Source organism: Daucus carota, chromosome 8, assembly GCF_001625215.2.
Source record: "Daucus carota subsp. sativus chromosome 8, DH1 v3.0, whole genome shotgun sequence".
Lineage (NCBI taxonomy): Eukaryota > Viridiplantae > Streptophyta > Magnoliopsida > Apiales > Apiaceae > Daucus > Daucus carota.
This window is the reverse complement of record NC_030388.2, coordinates 31,932,830-31,953,181: the sequence shown is the minus strand read 5'-3', so window position 1 is coordinate 31,953,181 and position 20,352 is coordinate 31,932,830. Positions and strand designations below refer to the sequence as shown.

Below are 20,352 nucleotides of genomic sequence, written 5' to 3'. Positions count from 1 at the left end.
AAAGGGTCATTTTGTGGTGTACAGTGCAGATCAGAGACGTTTTGTGATCCTGATAGTCTATTTGCAGAACAAAATATTCAGGGAACTTCTGAGCACTGCTTATCATCATTGAACATCTACAAAGAGCATACCCCTCAACAGCTATTAGTCTGTAGCTTTTAACTTACCCTCAAACTTTGTACACTACTTAACAAAATTATAACTTGATACTTTATAAAGCAATGAAATGGCTCCTAATCACATTCAATTTAGTTCTCTTCAGAATTTTCAAAATTATCATGTTGCATCTTAAAAATCTGACAATACAGATGAATGGTGTAGCATACTAAACAGATTCTCCAGCTGCACTTCACTTTTATCCCTTGCTGTTTTCATGAGTAGAAATCATGTAAATTTTGTAAACTCGAATGCTGAAAATTTCTGTGCACCATATAACAGTTTTAGTAACTTAAATGCAATTATTGGGTAATGATCAGAAGGGAAATTTTATATAAATTAACCTCTAATATTCTGCAAATATTTTTATATAAATCAGCAATTATCTCTAATTAATGAGTTCCTCCATAATCATCTACTTGGCACCTCTTATCATTTTCACAAGTATCGACTTGCGAATGCCAATGGGAGTAGACATAAGGGCTTTTACATGCACAGGTCTTTCTAACAGGAACACAAAAGCATCACCAGCTAGGTTATCATTCAACTCCATCTCATTTATAACACCCCACAACTCTTCAACGTTGACGGGAAGCTTCTGATCATCAAGCATAGCTTTGCAAACTCCTGCCAGAATGGCAATCGACTCGTCTAACTTTAAAGACTGCTCATTAACATTCTTAAATTTTTTAATACTCTCCGAAGAAGTTTGAGAGTCGCTTTGTAACCTCGTACTGGACACTAGAGCATTATCACCAGAAGCAGCGCTGTCATCAATTTCACTTTGAATGTCTTTCCTTGGCATATGTTGACTCATCTTTGATGCAGTCGCAGCAGACAAGGTAGCTTCGCTGGGCATGGTAGCCAAAAGGTCATTCATATTAACAGTTCCTTTTCTCATGCATTGTTTGTCCACCACTTCCCTGATACATTTAGTTGTTAGTGTCGGATCAGATTCTTCTTTCATTCCTTTTTCTATGAATTGTTTCCTCGCGTCCTGCTTTTCATTGGTGTGATTAAATTTAGACATCACAGAATCATATCCTTTTTTGGCTTCTTCACTCTTAGCAGAGTCTGTCAGCAAAAGTAGTTTCAAAGCATCATGTTTTATACGAAAGACTTGAGTACTAAAAAAGAACTAATATAAGTAGCAGCTTCATTTAAGTATTTAACGGTATATATATATAGGGGAGGGTTCTGGTACAAACTTACAAACTTACAAACTTTTTTTGTTCAACACATATATAACTTGAGTTCAACATTTTTTTAACATATTTTGTTGAACATCGATTAAAATAGTGGTGGAGAAGTACGTAAACTAATTTTTAAATGTAAGAACTAAGGTAAACATGTTATATAACTAATATATATGTTTCTAGACCCTACCCAAACCCCAGAGGTATAGTTTAAACATCTTTTTAGATATATTCAACACAATGATAATTAGTGTTCAACACCCGATGTTGAACCCCAGTTATAAATGTGTTGAAAACGCGATTTATTTATGCGTTATTTTTAAAAATTGTGATTTTTTTGAAGAATTTTCAACATAGATACTTTATATAACTAAGGATTAACACGATGGGAGAATAAAAAAAAGTTTGTAAGTTTGTAACTTAAAAAAGTTTTTATTTGATCCTATCCCTATATATATATATATATATATATATAAGGGGTGGGTTCTGGTACAAACTTACAAACTTACAAACTTTACTAGCATTTTTTGCCCGTGCTACGCACACGGGTATTGATTCTTTGATTTTTTTATCAACTTAACTTATACTTTCTGTCTTGATTAACCCCAAATCTGACGGGTAATCGACGCGGTCAAACTAGTTATTTTGGCCTGTGCTAGGCACACGGGTATGATTTTTTGTTTTTTACCTAGTTAACCTATACATTTTTTATTAACAAACAGTATGATATGAGATATAAGTTATAAAAGGCACGTATGTAAGAGTCAAAATATTCGAGTTATGTTATTGGTGATCAGTACGTTGAAGATGTTAAAAATAATATATACGAATGTCGACTGAAAAAAATAAAATCACGCAACAGAAATTATAACAACGCGGACTATATAAATCTTTGTATTTAGAAACATGAATAATTATAAACTTAACCTGATTATGCAGATTATAAAGTTTCCATCCATTTCTTAATTATAAAATTAGGTGAATATGCTGATGATAGAGTATCCTCCGTCATTAATAAAAATTGATAAATAGGTTAAAAAATAATTAACTTTAAAAGAATACATCAATAAAGGAATACATATGTAGTCACAATTCAGTTACATTACTAAAACTATATGCTCCAATTATTGCCTATACTGAAAATTGATAATAAGAAGATATACGTGATAAATATCTATAATGGAATAAATTCTGTATTGATTTTATCACGGAATAGATTTTTCATTAGTATCATTAATATAACCAAATATTTAATATAATAATAATATTTCATGTTTGGAATAAAAATTTATAAGTTTATGGATCTATTATCAAATCATTATTTGTATAGTTAAAATAATAAAATAATATTAGGTAATTGTTTCTAAACTATTTATAAAAGACATGAAAATATTAATGAATATAAAATTAAAATTTCTCGGCGTCGCCTAACAGATACCCCTCGTATCTTAAATAAAATAACAAAAAAAATATAATAAACTGCATGCAAAAAATTTTATTCTTAAATTATTTAAATGAAAATATGCTCATTTGTCAAAAAATAAAATAAAAATAAAAATATGCTCATATCATTTCGGCCCGTGCTATGCACACATGTATGATTTTTTGTTTTTTATCAAGTTAACCTATACATTTTTTATTAAGAAACAATATGATATGAGATATAAGTTATGAAAACCAACATATATAATAGTCAAAATACTCGAGTTATGTTATTGACGGTCAGTACATTGAAAACATTAAAGATAATATACACGATTCGATTGGAAAAAAAATTACGCAACAGAAATTATAACGGCGCTCCCCACCAGGAACTGGGCTCCTCAATTCTTAGCTGAGCATGGCTTCCGCCATCACACTTGTTTGGTTGAAGTCCCTTCCCCGTTTGGCTTCCTGGTGGACATTCTAGACATGGATATTGGTTTAGGTCCAAACCTCGCCATCTTTGAAATCAAGCCTAACTTCGGAAGAGGTGAAGTGGAGCAAGGGTCCCCTCCTGAAGAACCCGTGCAAGGCTCCTCCAAGTTTGTGCAGATTGAAGAAAAGGCCCTGGAGGATCTGATGTCTCAAGCTGCAAAAGGAGATTTGTATGATGAGACGATCAAATCAAATGGTCAGTTGGCTCCTGCAGAGATTTCTGTCGAGAAAGGAAAGGATGTGATGTGGAAGGATGTTTTAACTGATTCAGAAGAGGATAGGCTGGCTTTGGACATTCCTCAATTTGCAGACTTTCTCAACTCTGTGCCCTCTACTTTTGAAGTCGGTGAATCTTCTGGTCAGGGAGATTCAGAGGCATGGACATGGATTGGTTCTTTAATTTTTAGCTATTGTTTTCTTTTGTCCTTTTTGGTTTCTTCTAGGATCTTTTCTATTGTAAGTGCCGTTTGGCAATCTAATTTATCTTTGCTTATCGGGAAAAAAAATAGATTTTTCATTAGTATTATTAATATAACCAAATATTTAATATAATAATAATATTTCAAGTTTGGAATAAATATTTATAAGTTTATGGATCTATTATCAAATCATTATTTGTATGCTTAAAATAATAAAAAATATTAGGTAATTGTTTCTATAATATTTATAAAAACTTGAAAATAATAATGACTATATAATTAAAATTTCTTGGGGTCGCCTAACGGCGACCCCTCGCATCTTAACTAAAATAACAAAATTACAATTAATTCTATGTAAAAAATTATATTGTTAAGTTATTTAAATGAAAATTTGCTCATAGCATTTTGGTCCGTGCTTCGCACACGGATATGATTTTTTGTTTTATTTTATCTAGCTAGGTAAGCTATACATTTTTTATTAACAAACAGTATGATATAAAATATAAGTTATGAAAGGTAACGTATGTAAGAGTCATAATGATCGTGTTATGTTATTGGCGATAAGTACGTTGTAAATGTTAAAGATAATATATATGAATTTGATTGAAAAAAAATAAAATCACGCAACAAAAATTATAACGACGCGGACTATATAAATCTTTTTATTTATAAACAGAAATAATTTTAAACTTACGGGGGTGTATTCGATTGGGATTTTAATGGATTGTATGTGATTTTGATTTTGTGCGGATTCTTGATAAAATGTGGCAGAGTTGATAGGATTTAAGCACAATGCTTTAAAATCCCATTGATTTTGGTGGGATTTCAAAAAACTTAAAATACACTGAAGACTGCCACACAATTCATCATTTTATAAAATCCAAAAATATCCATCAACATTTGAATATTATCAGATTTTAATGGATTTTAAACAATACCAATTAAATACTATCGGATTTTAAAGCATAATTTAGAATCCCAGTTGAATACCACCTGATTTTGTAGCATAATTTAAAATCCCAATTGAATACAAAGAAACATCAGTTCTGCACAAATATAGTCCACAAAACTTATTAAATATATTATTAAAACATCCAAACACAATAAGAGTAAATTCTCTCATAGTTCAATCTTCAAACAACCAAAAGGCCAAAATAGCTAGCGCAAAGTTTGTACTGCTCAATTGCAGAATTATTACAGTAATAAATAATTATTTCAAAACCAAAGAAGATAAATCAACAGAAAATCATTTTCTCATTGACGACGATGCATGCGTTGAATGTAGTGTCATATTCCCAGATAATTGCGCCAGTACCTATGAATTTCAAACAATAAGTCTATGAACGTACTCTAACTATTGAAAATTTTACTTTAATAATCTTAATGAGTAATGCCAACTAACTCGTTTCTCATGTCACGAGAATCATCGGTATCCATATTTATGTAAATCCGAGTCCATGGGCATGCCGTCAAATGGTAGTTGTCTACACCTTCATCACCTTCATGATAAAAGGCCTGTTGTTAGTCACAATTAGCATATATTATATCATGAATGAATGTAAGAGACACATCAACACAATAACAATAGGAGTCTGCAGATTAGCAGTAATTAGCATGTTGCTGGTTTGCAGTATGCTTCCAAACAGGGTAACTCGAACAAACATATGTCCATCAGTGACTCGAAATTTATGGACATGACGATCGCCATTGATGGTTCAAATCATTGACACCTGGCCAGGATTCTCGACAACACCAATCACATCTGTAGCCAAACAATACCATAAATGTATCATACAATGAGAAAGGAATAGCTTGGAGGAATAAAAAGTTGACTGCATAACATGCCTATGGTATGGAATGGTAATTCATCAGCATTGTTTCTTTCAGCAATACGTTGTACTTCATCGACAGATACAAATTCAAAACCATGTTCTGGAAAGCTAAGGCTGGTATCCATGTATGGCTGGACAGTGGTGACATTCAAGAAACGAATGGATCTTGTAAAAGAAACGGGCCGTAAAAAGGCAAAAGAGTTCGTGAGAGCAAAAGTTGATATTTCATAGAGGCCTCCTTCCACTATCAAACAGTCAAGAGACTGCCAGATATCATTGTTAACCCGTGCATGAATACAATGATTCTGTGTTTCACAACACCAAAAAAAATTATCAATAAATTGCAACGTATGTAAATTATTTTTTTCCAAAGAAGTACTGATAAACAATTTCTGATCTAATAAAACTTTAAAAGTGGTAGGCAGTTGTAATATGTATACCAGATTAAGGAGAACATCTTACATGGCGATCAAGGAGAATATAGTTGTATCCTCTAACAACCTCTGTTAACTCAGAAATTCTTGGCCAAACCCTTGTAACACGCACTGTGATTCTCCATTCAAGCGTTGAGTTGTTGAGCATATGTATGCAACTATCCATTGCTGTGGATTTTTTGTGACAACTATATGTGGTATAAATAGTTGTGTATATATAGAGTGATGGTGTTGTATAATCGTTGATCTTGAAATTTCGAGCAAATCAGTTTTCATATTCCAGTCAAATTTATTACGATCAAGATATGATATTAACTGGAAATAGACATGTTTTTATAAATATGAAATATTGTGGTAGTTATTAACAGGTATGTCAGAAGGGTATTTATGCAATTGATCTTATTTTTTTTACCAGATCAATTAAGATGATTGATAACCATATTTAAATGTAAGTAATTTGTAACTTAGATTATTATAGTCATAAGATCTCTCATGACATTTAAAGAACGGGGAATATCCCATAAATCTTTCTCCGTAGTTTGAAAGACATATCTTTACACTAAAAATTATATCACGATGATATTCTAATACATATAATCATTTCGAAAATAAAGTATAAAAAATATTTACATTTTTATTTCAACACCTCTGTGGATTTTATTACACAGAATTTAATTTTGCAAACAATATCCAAGTATCTATTTTTTTAAACATATTATTTTACATATCAAAAAATGGTAATTAGTTTTGTTGAAAAACCAGGACACGTACAAAGTCAATTTAAAGGTCGCATAGATATAAGACCCTTAAATAATTTTCCAAAAAAATACAAATATAATTACCATTTTCTAATAAAAAAACAAATAAGTTTTGTATAGGAACGGTAGGATTGTTAAGTCAAATTCAATTCAATGAAAATCAGTCTAAGAAATAGACAGATCTTGTACATAAATCTTTCCATATATATTATATATCATATATTATAAAAGAAATATTTATTATTTATTATAAAACAAATATACATAAATTTATATTTTTTTTAGATAAATTAACGTAAGATATATAACCTGATCTAGTCCTCTAACTCTTGATGTGCTCGAAAAGAGATTTTAAAAATAATCGCAAGCGCACGATCACCGTTTTAATATTTAAGATTCGTCCACAGAGATTAAAATTATTTTCGCAACCTTAATCTTTAACCTAGGCGAATTAGAACAATATTTTGAAATTTTGGGAAATTATGATTTATTCTAATTAAAAACTAAAGAAATAGTTTAAATCTAAATTAACTAATTAAAAGATCAAAGTTAAAACAATAATTGATTAAAATATGAACTTCCAATTTGAATTCGAAGCAAAATTAAAAAGTAAAAGAAACTAGAAGGAAACAAAAAATAAAACAAACAGACAAACAAAACTCAGCTTTTGTAATTATCAAAATCCACTATGAAACCAGGCCATTTACTTGTTGTTCTGATTATAAAATCTACGCAGGACTAACAACTTAATTAACCCACCAAAACTAATTAACACAAGATTCAAAATCAGCAAAAGCAAGCCTCGAAAACTCATTATAAACCATATTGACTTCACACCACAAAATGCTCGAAATAACACGAAGGCACGGAGCTAAGACACGACCAAATAAATGGAACAAAGAGTTACAAATCACAGCCTAAACGCAGCAGTAAAATACAAAACCCAGCAACTCGGCTACTCGAGTACAAAACAAACTTAGTACCAGACTCGACATACTACGACTCTGCGAAACCGCAAGCAACATACAACTTCAGAACAGCCAACTCAAACCACAATTCTGAACTCGGACGACTCAGTAATAAACCTTGAAAAGTGACTCAGTAATGCACAGCCTATCGGACACGAAAACGGACTCGGAAACAAGACTCGAGACAGAACCAGCAAAATAATTAGCACGTTGACAGAAAATGATAGTAATTAGCACGAATCACTACATGTTACAGTGAAAAACTTAATTCGTCCAATATAGTATAGTTGACAGAAAATGATAGTAATTAGCACGTGATAGAGCTTTCGAAAAAAATAAACCTGCCATCGGATATAGAGAAACGGACGACATGCTTGTCAATATTACTTGACCTTATAATCCGGATAGGTTATAGCGCATGAAGAACTCCCACCACGTCTGCTCGAAACATCAATATATTGTTTACCTAATATAGTACATAAGGTATTATAATGTATAAAATTGTTCATACCTGCTGCATAACGTGGCTTGTACTCTGGATCATCAGATTCAATAAGTTCCTCTAGAATGGACAGTGGTGCAATTTCAAACTTATGCAAACGAATAGCAAAGTCGTCGACGGGAATAGCATTAATGGTGGTGGTCAGGATCAATAAAATACATTTGTTAATTCTTACTGGCCTAAGACGGCCCTGTGGAGGAAGCACCTGGAAATTCCTTATAATGTATAAACCTCCCTCAAGCACATTAGGATTGATTTGATTCCATATTTCTGGCCTTACAATTGCGTGAATGTGCATGTCCAGCAAATTTGGAACAATTTTCAAATGTAAAGCAACACTTCGACCATGCAAAAAAAGGGAAAAAGACGCTTACCAAACAATCCTGAATAATCATATTGTGGCTAACAACGTTGCCTTGATTATCAAGTGTCGGCCACATCCTTGTAACCCTCACCTTTAGTGTCCATGTCAGCTTACTTGTGTCAATAGAGAAGATATGTTCGTGGAAGCTCATCACTGGAAGAAATATATGTAAAAATACGGGGTCAGCACATTGAAGAGTGTGTATGAAAGAAAGCACTCAAGAACATAGTAACTATGACAAAAGAAAACACAACCTGTATGATTGGCGTGTCCTGCAGGAGCCTTGGAGAAAGATGACAATTCTGCATCTTTATTTATAGCATTGATGTATTAAATGAGGAAACACGGTCAAAGCCACTGATTTTGCATGTCTGATCATGCATTCCTTCTGTATTCAATCGGAAGGATATCACAGCTGCTTTAACTAAATTGTATAAAGGTATGTAAAGAAAGATTTAGAGTAGAAGCAGCTCATAATTTGATAATTTTGTCGTGCTAATTGATAATAACAAAGATATCAAGTATTTAAATTAGAAGGAATGTTGAAGAAGATCACTGGTGATTGATATTCTTTTCAATGAAAAGGAACTCACAAATAAAAACACCGTATCACTAATGGATATTCTAGTCAATAATATCAGTAAACATGATTTTCTATATAAAAATTTGTTTGATAACATACCAAAAATCTCATCTCATTACGATTGGGACATCATTTGTTTTGTGTCACATATGATTTTTTGTATTCCTTTTAGAATATACTAAAATTTAGGTATAAATTTTATTTGAAAACATACCAAAAATAATTAGACTTGTCATACAAAAAGCGTAATGAGTGGCATGATCGAAGGAACAACATTAAATGCAACGCTCCTGATATGGCAGGAACATGCTGCATATCCAGTGGAAATCGGGTGGGTCGCATAAAAACCCGAAATATGCTTTCATAGTGTTAATTTGAATGAGAAAGCTGCTGGGTCGATCCGGAGCTTAACGGGTTGATCCAAGAGAATGTGAAATTACCAAAGCAGACTTAAAAAATGACTCATGCTTTAAGAATTATATAGATGCGTTCAACACATATATAATATGAGTTCAATATTTTTTTAACATATTTTGTTGAACATCGATTAAAATTATGTTGGAGAAGTACATAAACTAATTTTTCAATATAAGAACTAAGTTAAACGTATTATATAACTAATATTTACGTTTCTAGACCCTACCCAAACTCTAGAGGTATAGTTTAAGCATCTTTATAGATATATTCAACACAATGATAATTAGCGTTCTACACCCGATGTTGAACCTCAGTTACAAATATGTTGAACGCACGATTTATTTATGCGTTATTTTTAAAAATTATGATGTTTTTTCAAGAATTTTCAACATGGATACTTTATATAACTAAGGATTAACACGATGGGAGAATAAAAAAAAGTTTGTAAGTTTTTAACTTAAAAAAGTTTTTATTTGGTCCTATCCCTATATATATATATATATATATAATATAGGAGTAAGATCCTGGGAGAACCCAATTAATCGAGAGAACCAGAGAACCATTATATCCACCGTTGATGAGATTGTCAAATCTAATGGCTCTTAAATTAAGAAATTTAATTATGGAATATTTCTATTAATTGCACAGTGGTATTTTTGTAACAGCTGCCATATGCTATCAATTACACAACCTTTCCATTTCACGGGTAAGAATCTTTAAGAAATTTAAGATTGAAACATCAATCAAACAACATGTGGATTATGTTTGGAAACTATTTGTATATTCTTTGCATAGTGAATTACATTTTTTAATTACTTATACTTCAATACTTAATAAAACACCTACTAGAATTTAGAAGCAGAATACCTAATGAAAATCTTGCACAACATCAACTGATAGTGTGACTTAAATTATGTTGCTAAGGGCTTGTCTTGTATTAATAATTTTTTTAAAATTATGTGATTAAGTGTATTTTAGTAAGTACATTAAGATTCTACTAGAACTTTTATTAGGTGTTCCATTATTTGGTCATACATATTATATAGTTTTGTTATGTGATCTTTTTCAATAAAATTTAATTTGATTTAATTTAATATCATTTAATAATACATTAATAAAGATCCTCCTTATTGATGTATTAAAATTTCTATATTGATAATCAAGATTTATGATATATTTTTATTGTGTATTAGATTCTAGTAAATTAAGATTCTAGTAGATTTTTATATTGATACTTTATTAAGTGTCACATTGACTATATTAAGATTCTGTTAAGTATTTCACTTATAATTTTACTATTTTAATATTAAATATATTTTTTAGATTTTAATTACTAAATATATTTTTAGAATTGTAAATGAAAATGAAGATTCTACTATTCTAGAATCATTTAGTGATATGTTATTGAAGATTCTACAAAGTGATGCATTAAAATTTCTATATAATGAAAGATTTTTAATATAATTTCATGTGTATTAGAGATTCTTAATAATTATATTAATATTGTAATAAGGATTCTATTAAAAATATAAATTTAATATAACTTTTTTAATTATATGATTAAGTTTTTAATACATACTTTAAGATTCTACTAAAATTTTTATTAAATGTTTCGTTAGTCGAGCATATGTAATATACAACAGTCTTATATACTGAAAAATATATTGAAACATCGTAGAGAATCTTCGATAAAAAACACTTTAGAGAATCTTAATTTATGTAATTTCCAAATACTCTAGAGAATCTTCAACAAGAATATCTAAAAACTGTTTTTCTAAAATCTAGAACAATCTAAAAGGCATTCTAAAAAATATTTTAGAGAATCTTAATTGATAAAATTTTCACCACAATAATTCTAAAAAAAATAATTTATTCTCTATTAAATTCTATTATATAATTCCCTCATTTTATTAATATTTTATATAAAAAAATATGAGGTGTTTCGTTTTTTTTTTTGAAATAATATGAGGTGTTTCGTTAGTCGGTCATATGTATATCAATCTATAATATAATTATTATTGTGCATAAGAAATTTTTAATAATAAGATTAAAATTTTAATAAGGGTTCCATTAACATACAGAATTCAATATATTGTTTTAGATCATGTGATGAGATGTATTTTTAACATGTACATTAAGATTCTACTAAATTTTTTATTAGGTGTTTCGTTATTTGGTGATGTATCTTATATAGTTTTGTTATGTGATCTTCTGAAATAAAATTTAATTTAAATTAAAATTTTTTAGAGATACATTAATGAAGATTCTTTATTGACGTATTAAACTTTCTATTTTGATAATCAAGATTTATGATATACTTTTAATGTGTATTAGATTCTAGTTAAAATTTTATTGATGCTGTACTCAGTGTCACATTGATGGTATTAAGATTCTATTAAGTGTTTCACTGATAATTCTACTATCTTAATATTAAACCTATTTTTAAAATTTTAATTTCTAAATATTAGAAATATTAATGATAATGAAGATTCTACTATTTCAAATCATTTAGTCACATGTTAATGAAGATTCTACAAATTGATGAATTAAAATTTCTATATAATGAAAGATTTTTAGTATAATTTATGTCTATTAGAGATTTTTTTAGTAATTTTATTGATATTGTATTAAAGGTTCTATTAACGATATAACATTTAATATAACTTTTTTAATTATATGATTAAATTTTTAATAAATACTTTAAGATTCTATCAAATATTTGATTAAGTTTATTTAATAAATACATTAAGATTCTACTAAAAGTTTTTCTAGATGTTTCTTTAATTATTAACATATAATATACGATTTTGTTATGTGTTCTTTTTAAATAAGGTAGAATTTGTTATAAAATAATTTAAAATATCTTAAGGTTATCTGTGAATTGCGACTAGATATACACAACAATATGTGGATTGATTTAAGTTGATGATTGATATGTTGAGTTGTCAGGAATACCAAAAATAGAAGATATTTTAAAACTACAAGATTTGGATTCCGGATTCTGTAATAATTTACGTTATTTACTTTACAGCTTGAGATTGGAAAATACCAAATATAAAAGATATGAAAATATTCATAAACAGATTTCGTCCGAATCTGCCACTGTTGATATTAGATTTGGATATATTCTGATTGAATTTAAAAATGGTAATAAATAAATTTTATCTAATGAATGAACGGCATCTAAGGGAGTTCTCTCGGTTCTCTTGATAGTAAGGTTCTCCCTCGAACCTTACTCTATATATATATATATATATATATATATATATATATATATATATATATATAGGGATATGATCAAATAAAAACTTTTTTAAGTTACAAACTTACAAAGTTTTTTTTTTTTGAATTTTTTTTATTCTCCCAACGTGTTAATCTTTAGTTATAGAAATGATCCATGTTGAAAATTATTGAAAAAACATCACAACTTTTAAAATAATACATAAATAAATCGTGCATTCAACACATTTGTAACTGGGATTCAACATCGAGTGTAGAACACTAATTATCATTGTGTTGAATATATTTATAGAGTTGTTTAAACTACATTTCTGGGGTTTGGGTAGGGTTTAGAAAAATAAATATTGGTTATATAATGCATTTAACTTGGTTCTTATGTTTAAAACTTAGTTTATGTACTTCTCCAACACAATTTTAACCATGTTCAACAAAATATGTTAAAAAATGTTGAACTCAAATTATATATGTGTTGAACGCATAATTTATTTATATGTTTTCTATTGGAATAATGGTGAATTTTCAATTATTTTCAACATGGATACCTTATATAACTAATGATTAACACATACGAAAAATAAAAAAAAATTTAAAAAAAGTTTGTAAGTTTGTACCGGAACCCTCCCATATATATATATATATATATATATATATATATATATATATATATATATATATATATAAGGATAAGATCAAATAAAAACTTTTTAAGTTACAAACTTACAAACTTTTTTAAATATAATTTTTTAATCTATAAGTAACAATATAGTCCAATTCATTAACAAGAAAATTAGGTATGCATGGTTTTATGGCTATTAAAGCTATTACAGTAATACGATTTTATTTTAATTCAGATTTATTGAAAAGAAAAAAACTTTACATGGGTGGCTGGTCAACTACCTCCGAAGGGAGAGACCTGGAATGAATTGAAGCAGGCAGGACCATAATTGCTGCAGTTTCTTTTTTCCGGAAAAATAGTAGTATATGGTCTAGGAACTACGTGGTTTGGCCTTTCATACTCCACAAATATAACCCAACCATTAAGAAACTGCAACAAAAAAGATTCCGGAATAGCTTTGACAACTAATAAAATTTATCAGTGATGATGACATTATAAAACTTTTAAACTGCACCATCACAATAATATGATATCGAACAAATGAAGATGAGAGGTTAAAACTTAATATGTAGTTAACATTAGTTTTTTATGCAGAGTAAACACTACTACCTCCGTTCCTAAATAATAGTCGTTTTGACTTTTTGCACGTATTTTGAGGTGCAATAAAAACATATTTCTACATGTTATTTTTAAAATTTTCTTTTTTTGAATAAAAATATAGATGTCAAACTTTTATTCAGAAAAAGAAAATTTGAAAAATAATATGTAGAAGTATATTTTTTGGACACCTCAAATTACGTGCACAAAGTCAAAGCGACTATTATTTAGGAATGGAGGGAGTATTAGAGAGTACAGTCAATGGACGACTTGTTTTAATCTTTATCCTCTACTACACTTGTGTAATTAATAGATCATATATAATTGAGTTCTTTAGTGCGTGTTTGGCTTCATAACTAAAAAACTGTTTTCTACTTTAAAAACATAAAAACAATTTTCAAAAAATCAAATGTGGACATTGGTCCTGTTTTTAAAAATAGTTTCCTATAAATAAGGTGGCATTTGGTATTGTTGTCGGAAAACAACGTTTATATGTTTTCTTTTTTCTGTTTTTTAAAATTATTTCTAGTTATTAATTTTCCGAAAATTGTTTTTAAAAATAGGACCAAACACCACATTTGTTTTCTGAAAACTGTTTTTTATGTTTTTTAAAACATAAAACATTTTTTTAGTTATAAAGCCAAACATGCACTGAATAACTAGAAAACAATTTTATAAAACAGAAAACATGAAAATGTTGTTTTCTTCCAGAAAACAATACCAAACAATCAAACACCACCTTAGGTTTTGGGAACTAAACACCATCTTGAAAATTGTACAAAATAAAAGATTCAAAAATTCAATGTGCTCCTGCCTGCAGAGTGCAAGTCAGAGTGTAGGCCTTTTAGCATAATTCAGAGGTAGAATGCTGAATATAGCGCTTGTAGAAAGGTTGCCTCGTGTGCTAACATGTGTAATTGCATTTTAAAGGACGTGCTACCAATTTAAAAAAAATACAGTCATAGCACTCAAATATATATATTTATATATATTTTTTTGACATCTAAAGACAGAGATCTAATAGTCAAACATTGCAAATAATATATGCACTATGACATAGCTCCGATATGGGCCAACTGTTTTTAAGTACAATATTGGGTTCTTATCCCTACTACAACACTATCTTGGTAATTTTTCCATCCCCAGGCTTGTGTTCAAATGCTTGTCCAAATTCTGAAGGACAGATTTAATAGACGAAAATATGAGATAAAACACTAAAAGAATGAACTTGGGTGGCTTAATTGCAAAAAAATCCAATACCCCAAGGATTTGCCAACTGAAGGGAGAAAAGTTATAGATCGCAACCCAAGACGAGACTCATTCAGTATTTTTTTTATATTCCAATAATCAAGTCTTATGAAACAAGGATACAATGTAAAGTACAAATACTAAGAATAAAATTCTAATGGACTAAGAGCATCTTCAATGGTGCTCTTAAATCCTTCTTTAAAAAATAATATAATATGTGACTCCTAGTAAGTTAATACATTGAATATTGTGACAACTCCAACCCTACTCTTTATACTTGCTCTTTATTCATATTTTATTATTATTTGATAGAAAAGTTGGAGAGAGAATTAGAGAGACATGAATAGAAATAGAAGGAAATGATTATTTTATTCAAATAAAATAAGTTAAGAGCACCTATATGCTCTTTAAAAGAGAGGAGAGAGATGAAGCTCTTAAATTTTTAAAGAGTTACTAGGAGCCCATTGGAGTTCTAATTTTTCATATCCTCCTTAAATTTGGAGCTAGGAGCTTGTTTGAGGAGCCCATTGGAGATGCTCTAAGGCCCATAACTAATTGGCCTTATTAACATAGTTGTGATGGCATCTAGCACAAAATGCCAAATCCTTCAAGAATCAGAAGACATTACCTACTCATTAAATCTTATATGTAAAAATTATATTTAACAAATCGTACAAGAAAAGTTACAACTATGTCAACTTACTTCGCATGGGGATGGGCACGGGGGCACTTCGGGGGCGGGGAGTGCTATCCCCGACCCCGATCCCCGAATTGAATATCCATCCCCGACCCCGCCCCGAACCCCGAACGGGGATTATTTTCCTCCCCGATCCCCGCCCCGAACGGGGAACGGGGATCCCCGCGGGGATTCGGAGAATTTTAGTTTTTAATAAAAAAATTATAACTTTATAATATATAATATATTTTTTAATAAACAAACAAACTACTAACTCCTAATATACTAATAAAATATGATTATTTTATATTTTCAATATCAAATCATATTAAAATTGATTTATAATATAAATAAACGATAATTTAAAACATATTATATTACAATATATTTATAATCAATCAATAAAAATAAAGATCATTTTCTAATTTTTATTATATTATAAAAGTTATCTATTTTTAATAATATATTTGGTATAATATATACAAATATATTATTATTTATATATATACACAATCGGGGTCGGGGATCGGGGCGGGGAGACATCAATCCCCGACCCCGCCCCGATCCCCGAATTTTTTCTAAAAGTTTCCCCGATCCCCGCCCCGCCCCCGAAAAATTCCCCGAATCCCCGACCCGAACGGGGCGGGGATCGGATCGGGGTCGAGCGGGGCGGGGCGAATGCCCATCCCTATTCGCCATTCATGTCTTTAATACCCGCTGCTGCAGCATCTAGTGAAGAGTAGGTTACAAAACCGTATAGCTTTGACTTTTGTTTCTTATGGTCGTATTCGACTTTAGCTGCAAGAGACTCAAGTTGTATAAATTAATGGTTATAGTTATTAGGCATATCAAAGAGTAACTTGAAACATACCCCTTACTACATGGCCAAATTGAGCAAAAGCAGAACGAAGTTCTTCATCGGTCGTACGGGAGCTTAGTCCTTGAAAAAGAAAAGGAGCAATATTGATGTGTGGGCTAAAATAGCAAGTTAACCCAAGCACTAAGTGACCACTTAATCTAACCTCAACTCCTTAAGAATCAAATACTTTGGTCATATAATAGCAAGTCCAATACATTACCTAAATGAGTTCCTAAAACTCGTATTTAGGTAATGTATTAAAAAAGAGGTATTCCAATACTATTTTTAGTGATTACCTAAATCACTAGCACATTATCAAATCTTCTAACCATTACCTATTTTAGTAACCTCTAGCCATTACCTATTTAATATTTATGAATAAAAAATTCATCGGGTTAATTATCTAATTGGACACTCACTTCACACCAATATATCATCCGGGTCACTCTCGAATTTTCGGTCTCATTTGAAACATTGTTTTCAGAAATTATATAAAAATAAAATGTTAAATTCGAAAACAAATCGACAATTTGAGAAGTGTTACTCAGGAGGCTTTAACATCATGAAGCTATAGATTGTACACATACATCATGAAGCTATAGATTGTACACATACATAAACAAACAACTAGAGAGGATCATATGAATCATTCATTACCTCTTCTAATTTATAATGATTTTCGTATTTTAAACAAACCATTATTATAATCGACCAATAATACAGATACACTGAATATTAAAACTTGAATACAGGATAAATAAAAAACCTGCGGAGGAATGCCATGTAGCGGCGGAAGGTAAAGAAAGTGAGGCCGTACAAGTAGGGTTTTTCTTGCAGGAAAAAATGCGTTAATTGTCCAACTATTGTAATTGTACCAGCGTAGAAGCCCCGTCATTTATTAAATATTTATTTATTAGTTATTTTATTTATTTTTATAATATAATTGTGTTTTTATTAATTCTTTAAGTATAATTTTTTTTAAACCAACTAATAACATCAATAATATCAAATTCAGGATAACAAATATTCTTTTATTTACTCGGGTCAACACAATATAATTCGTATATGAGAAGTTTTTATAATCAGTGAAGTCTAGTAGGTTATTGAATGGAATTATAATAAAACTTGTTTGTAAGAGGTAGAATTTTTGGATGCAAATTATATATTTCAATCTATGAAATAGGTGAATAGTTAAAATTTAGTTGATATGTTTAAAAATTCAAAAGACTTGTCTCTCATCTCCATGCTCTCTTTAAAGAATATCTAGGTCCTTGCCTTGTTTATTGATTATAGTTTTATTGATTATAGTTTTCTTTTCCAATGCACTTCTCTCGAGAACAAGTATGAAGAGTATCGTCAAAGTTAGCACGATTTAATATATTATCTTGTTTTGAGTCATATTATATTATTTTTTAAATAATGATTTAGGAGTCCCGTTGGAGATGCTCTTTAATCGGGCTCTTAAATCATTCTTTAAAAATAATATGGTACATAATCGGTAACAAGTTAATACATACAATATCGTGATAATTTCAACCTACTTTTTATAGATGATCTACGTTTATATTTTTTTTATTACTTGAAAGAAAAGTCGGAGACAGAAGTTAATAAGATTATAAGAAAGTGAATACTATATTTAATAATAATCAATAATAATAAGTTAAGAGCACTTGGATTTTCTTTAATGAAGAGGAAGGAGTGGAAGCTCTTAAATCTCCAGAGCGCCACAAGGAGCTCGTTAAAACACTAATTTTTCACGGTGTTAACCCCATTACACAATATCAATCACTAATGTCCATAATATCAAATAATTATCTTGAATATCATTTATTAACGCTGCATTATGTAGCGTTTTGGATATTTATCAAAAACACTATATCGTCTAGCGTTTGCTGCGACTAAAAAAAACAGAACGCTCTGTTGAGGTAAAAAAACAAAACACGGTATGATATGCTGGGGTAAAAATAGAACGCCATGCTACTTCATGTAGTGTTTTACCGAGGTTAAAAGAATGAACCGCTACATGATCTACCCTTTTTTTTCAAAATTAAAAATAATAGATTATCTAGCATTAATAAATAATATTTGAGACCATTTTCCTTAACTCTATTATTTCAGATATTCATATATTTTTTGTAACATTTGTGGTCTATTCTCAAATTTTCGCATCTTCTTTAACTAACTCTAAAGTATATTTCTAGAACTCTATTTGAATTAAGTCTCTTTATTCTTTATTTTTCATTGAGCTCACAGAGAGTTTCCCAGGAGATGCTCTAACTATATTAAAGTAAAGACTAAGGTTTTGCTTTGAAATTTTGCAGATGATCCCAATAAATTTGCAACGCTCGTGGCTAAAATATGTATTATTAAATAATTAAAATTTTGTTATAATATTACCAAAAATATCAGAAATTCAAATACTCTATATGGTCTATTATATAATTTTATGACTTTTATCATGAATGGCTCATGATTTAAATCTATTAATATTTATAACAAAATTTTTAAAAAAATTATTACTCATTATTGAGCGAGTATATAAGAAAAAAAATTAGAAAAGGGAGATAGTAATAGATGGCCCTAAAATGTCCTTCTAATAATTATATAAAATCAACACATATTTCAATACTTACATAAAAAAAATACATATTTTCATATAAAATGAAATTTATTTTTATAAATGAAGGGGCCTGAGTTACATTATTACAAATATAGCATCGGACTTTTATATAATATACATACAATTTTAGCTAATTCCTCCGATAATAATATTACTGATCAAATCATTTTCCTTTAGAAGCCGTTTGAAAACACGCATTTCATTTGAAATGATGGATTTCAAATGATAGGATTTGAGTTGTCAATGATGGATTTCAAATGACAGGATTTGATTTGAGTTGTCATTTCAAATTCTTAAATTTATACTAATATTTGAATGTCTTGATTTGAAATGAAATCCAAATCCAAATTCATCAAATCTTTTGAAATAGAATTCAAATGAAATCCAAGTTCCAAACAGACCATAAGTAATTTGATTTACGATTTTTTGAATCAAATGCACATCTTTGAAGCAGTAAAAGCATTTCCAACGCTAAAGATGAAACTGTTAGCTAAAACATCATTAGGTAAAAAAAAAAATTGAGCCCGTAAGGATTTTTGCTCCAGTGGGTATTAGCTAAAACCATTAGCTATATTCAAAATATTATTTAAATGTTAATTACAAATATAAAAATAAATAATTTATTTAGTTTTTATTCTATATTATTGAAAACAAAATAATATCTTTAATAAAAAATGATTAATTATAATATTTAACATTTTTATATTATTATATTATAATTTTTTAAAAATTTGATTAACAATAAAGTAACATTTTCACATAATATTACATAACAATATTATTTATAAAAAAACATAAATAATACATCTATACTTGCAACAATAATAATAGTACCTTAAATATTTCAAGTTAAATATTGTAGAAATGATTTAAGGTAGAATGTTATATGCTATAAATAAAAAAATAAAATTTAGAAGGGCAAGAATCAAGGTTAAAGTGAAAGATTTTAA

General features: G+C 29.3%; 1 protein-coding gene across 1 annotated transcript; it reads right to left on the bottom strand.

The window, feature by feature from the left end:
* Nucleotides 1–469: 469 nt before the first annotated feature.
* On the bottom strand, nucleotides 470–13,870 carry LOC135148377 (uncharacterized). Its single transcript, XM_064083416.1, has 2 exons — nucleotides 13,684–13,870; nucleotides 470–1,230 (listed from the first exon to the last, which is right to left on the bottom strand). The coding sequence occupies exon 2, from the start codon at nucleotides 1,184–1,186 to the stop codon at nucleotides 572–574; it is 615 nt and encodes a 204-aa protein (XP_063939486.1). The 5' UTR covers nucleotides 1,187–1,230; nucleotides 13,684–13,870; the 3' UTR covers nucleotides 470–571.
* Nucleotides 13,871–20,352: the final 6,482 nt, after the last annotated feature.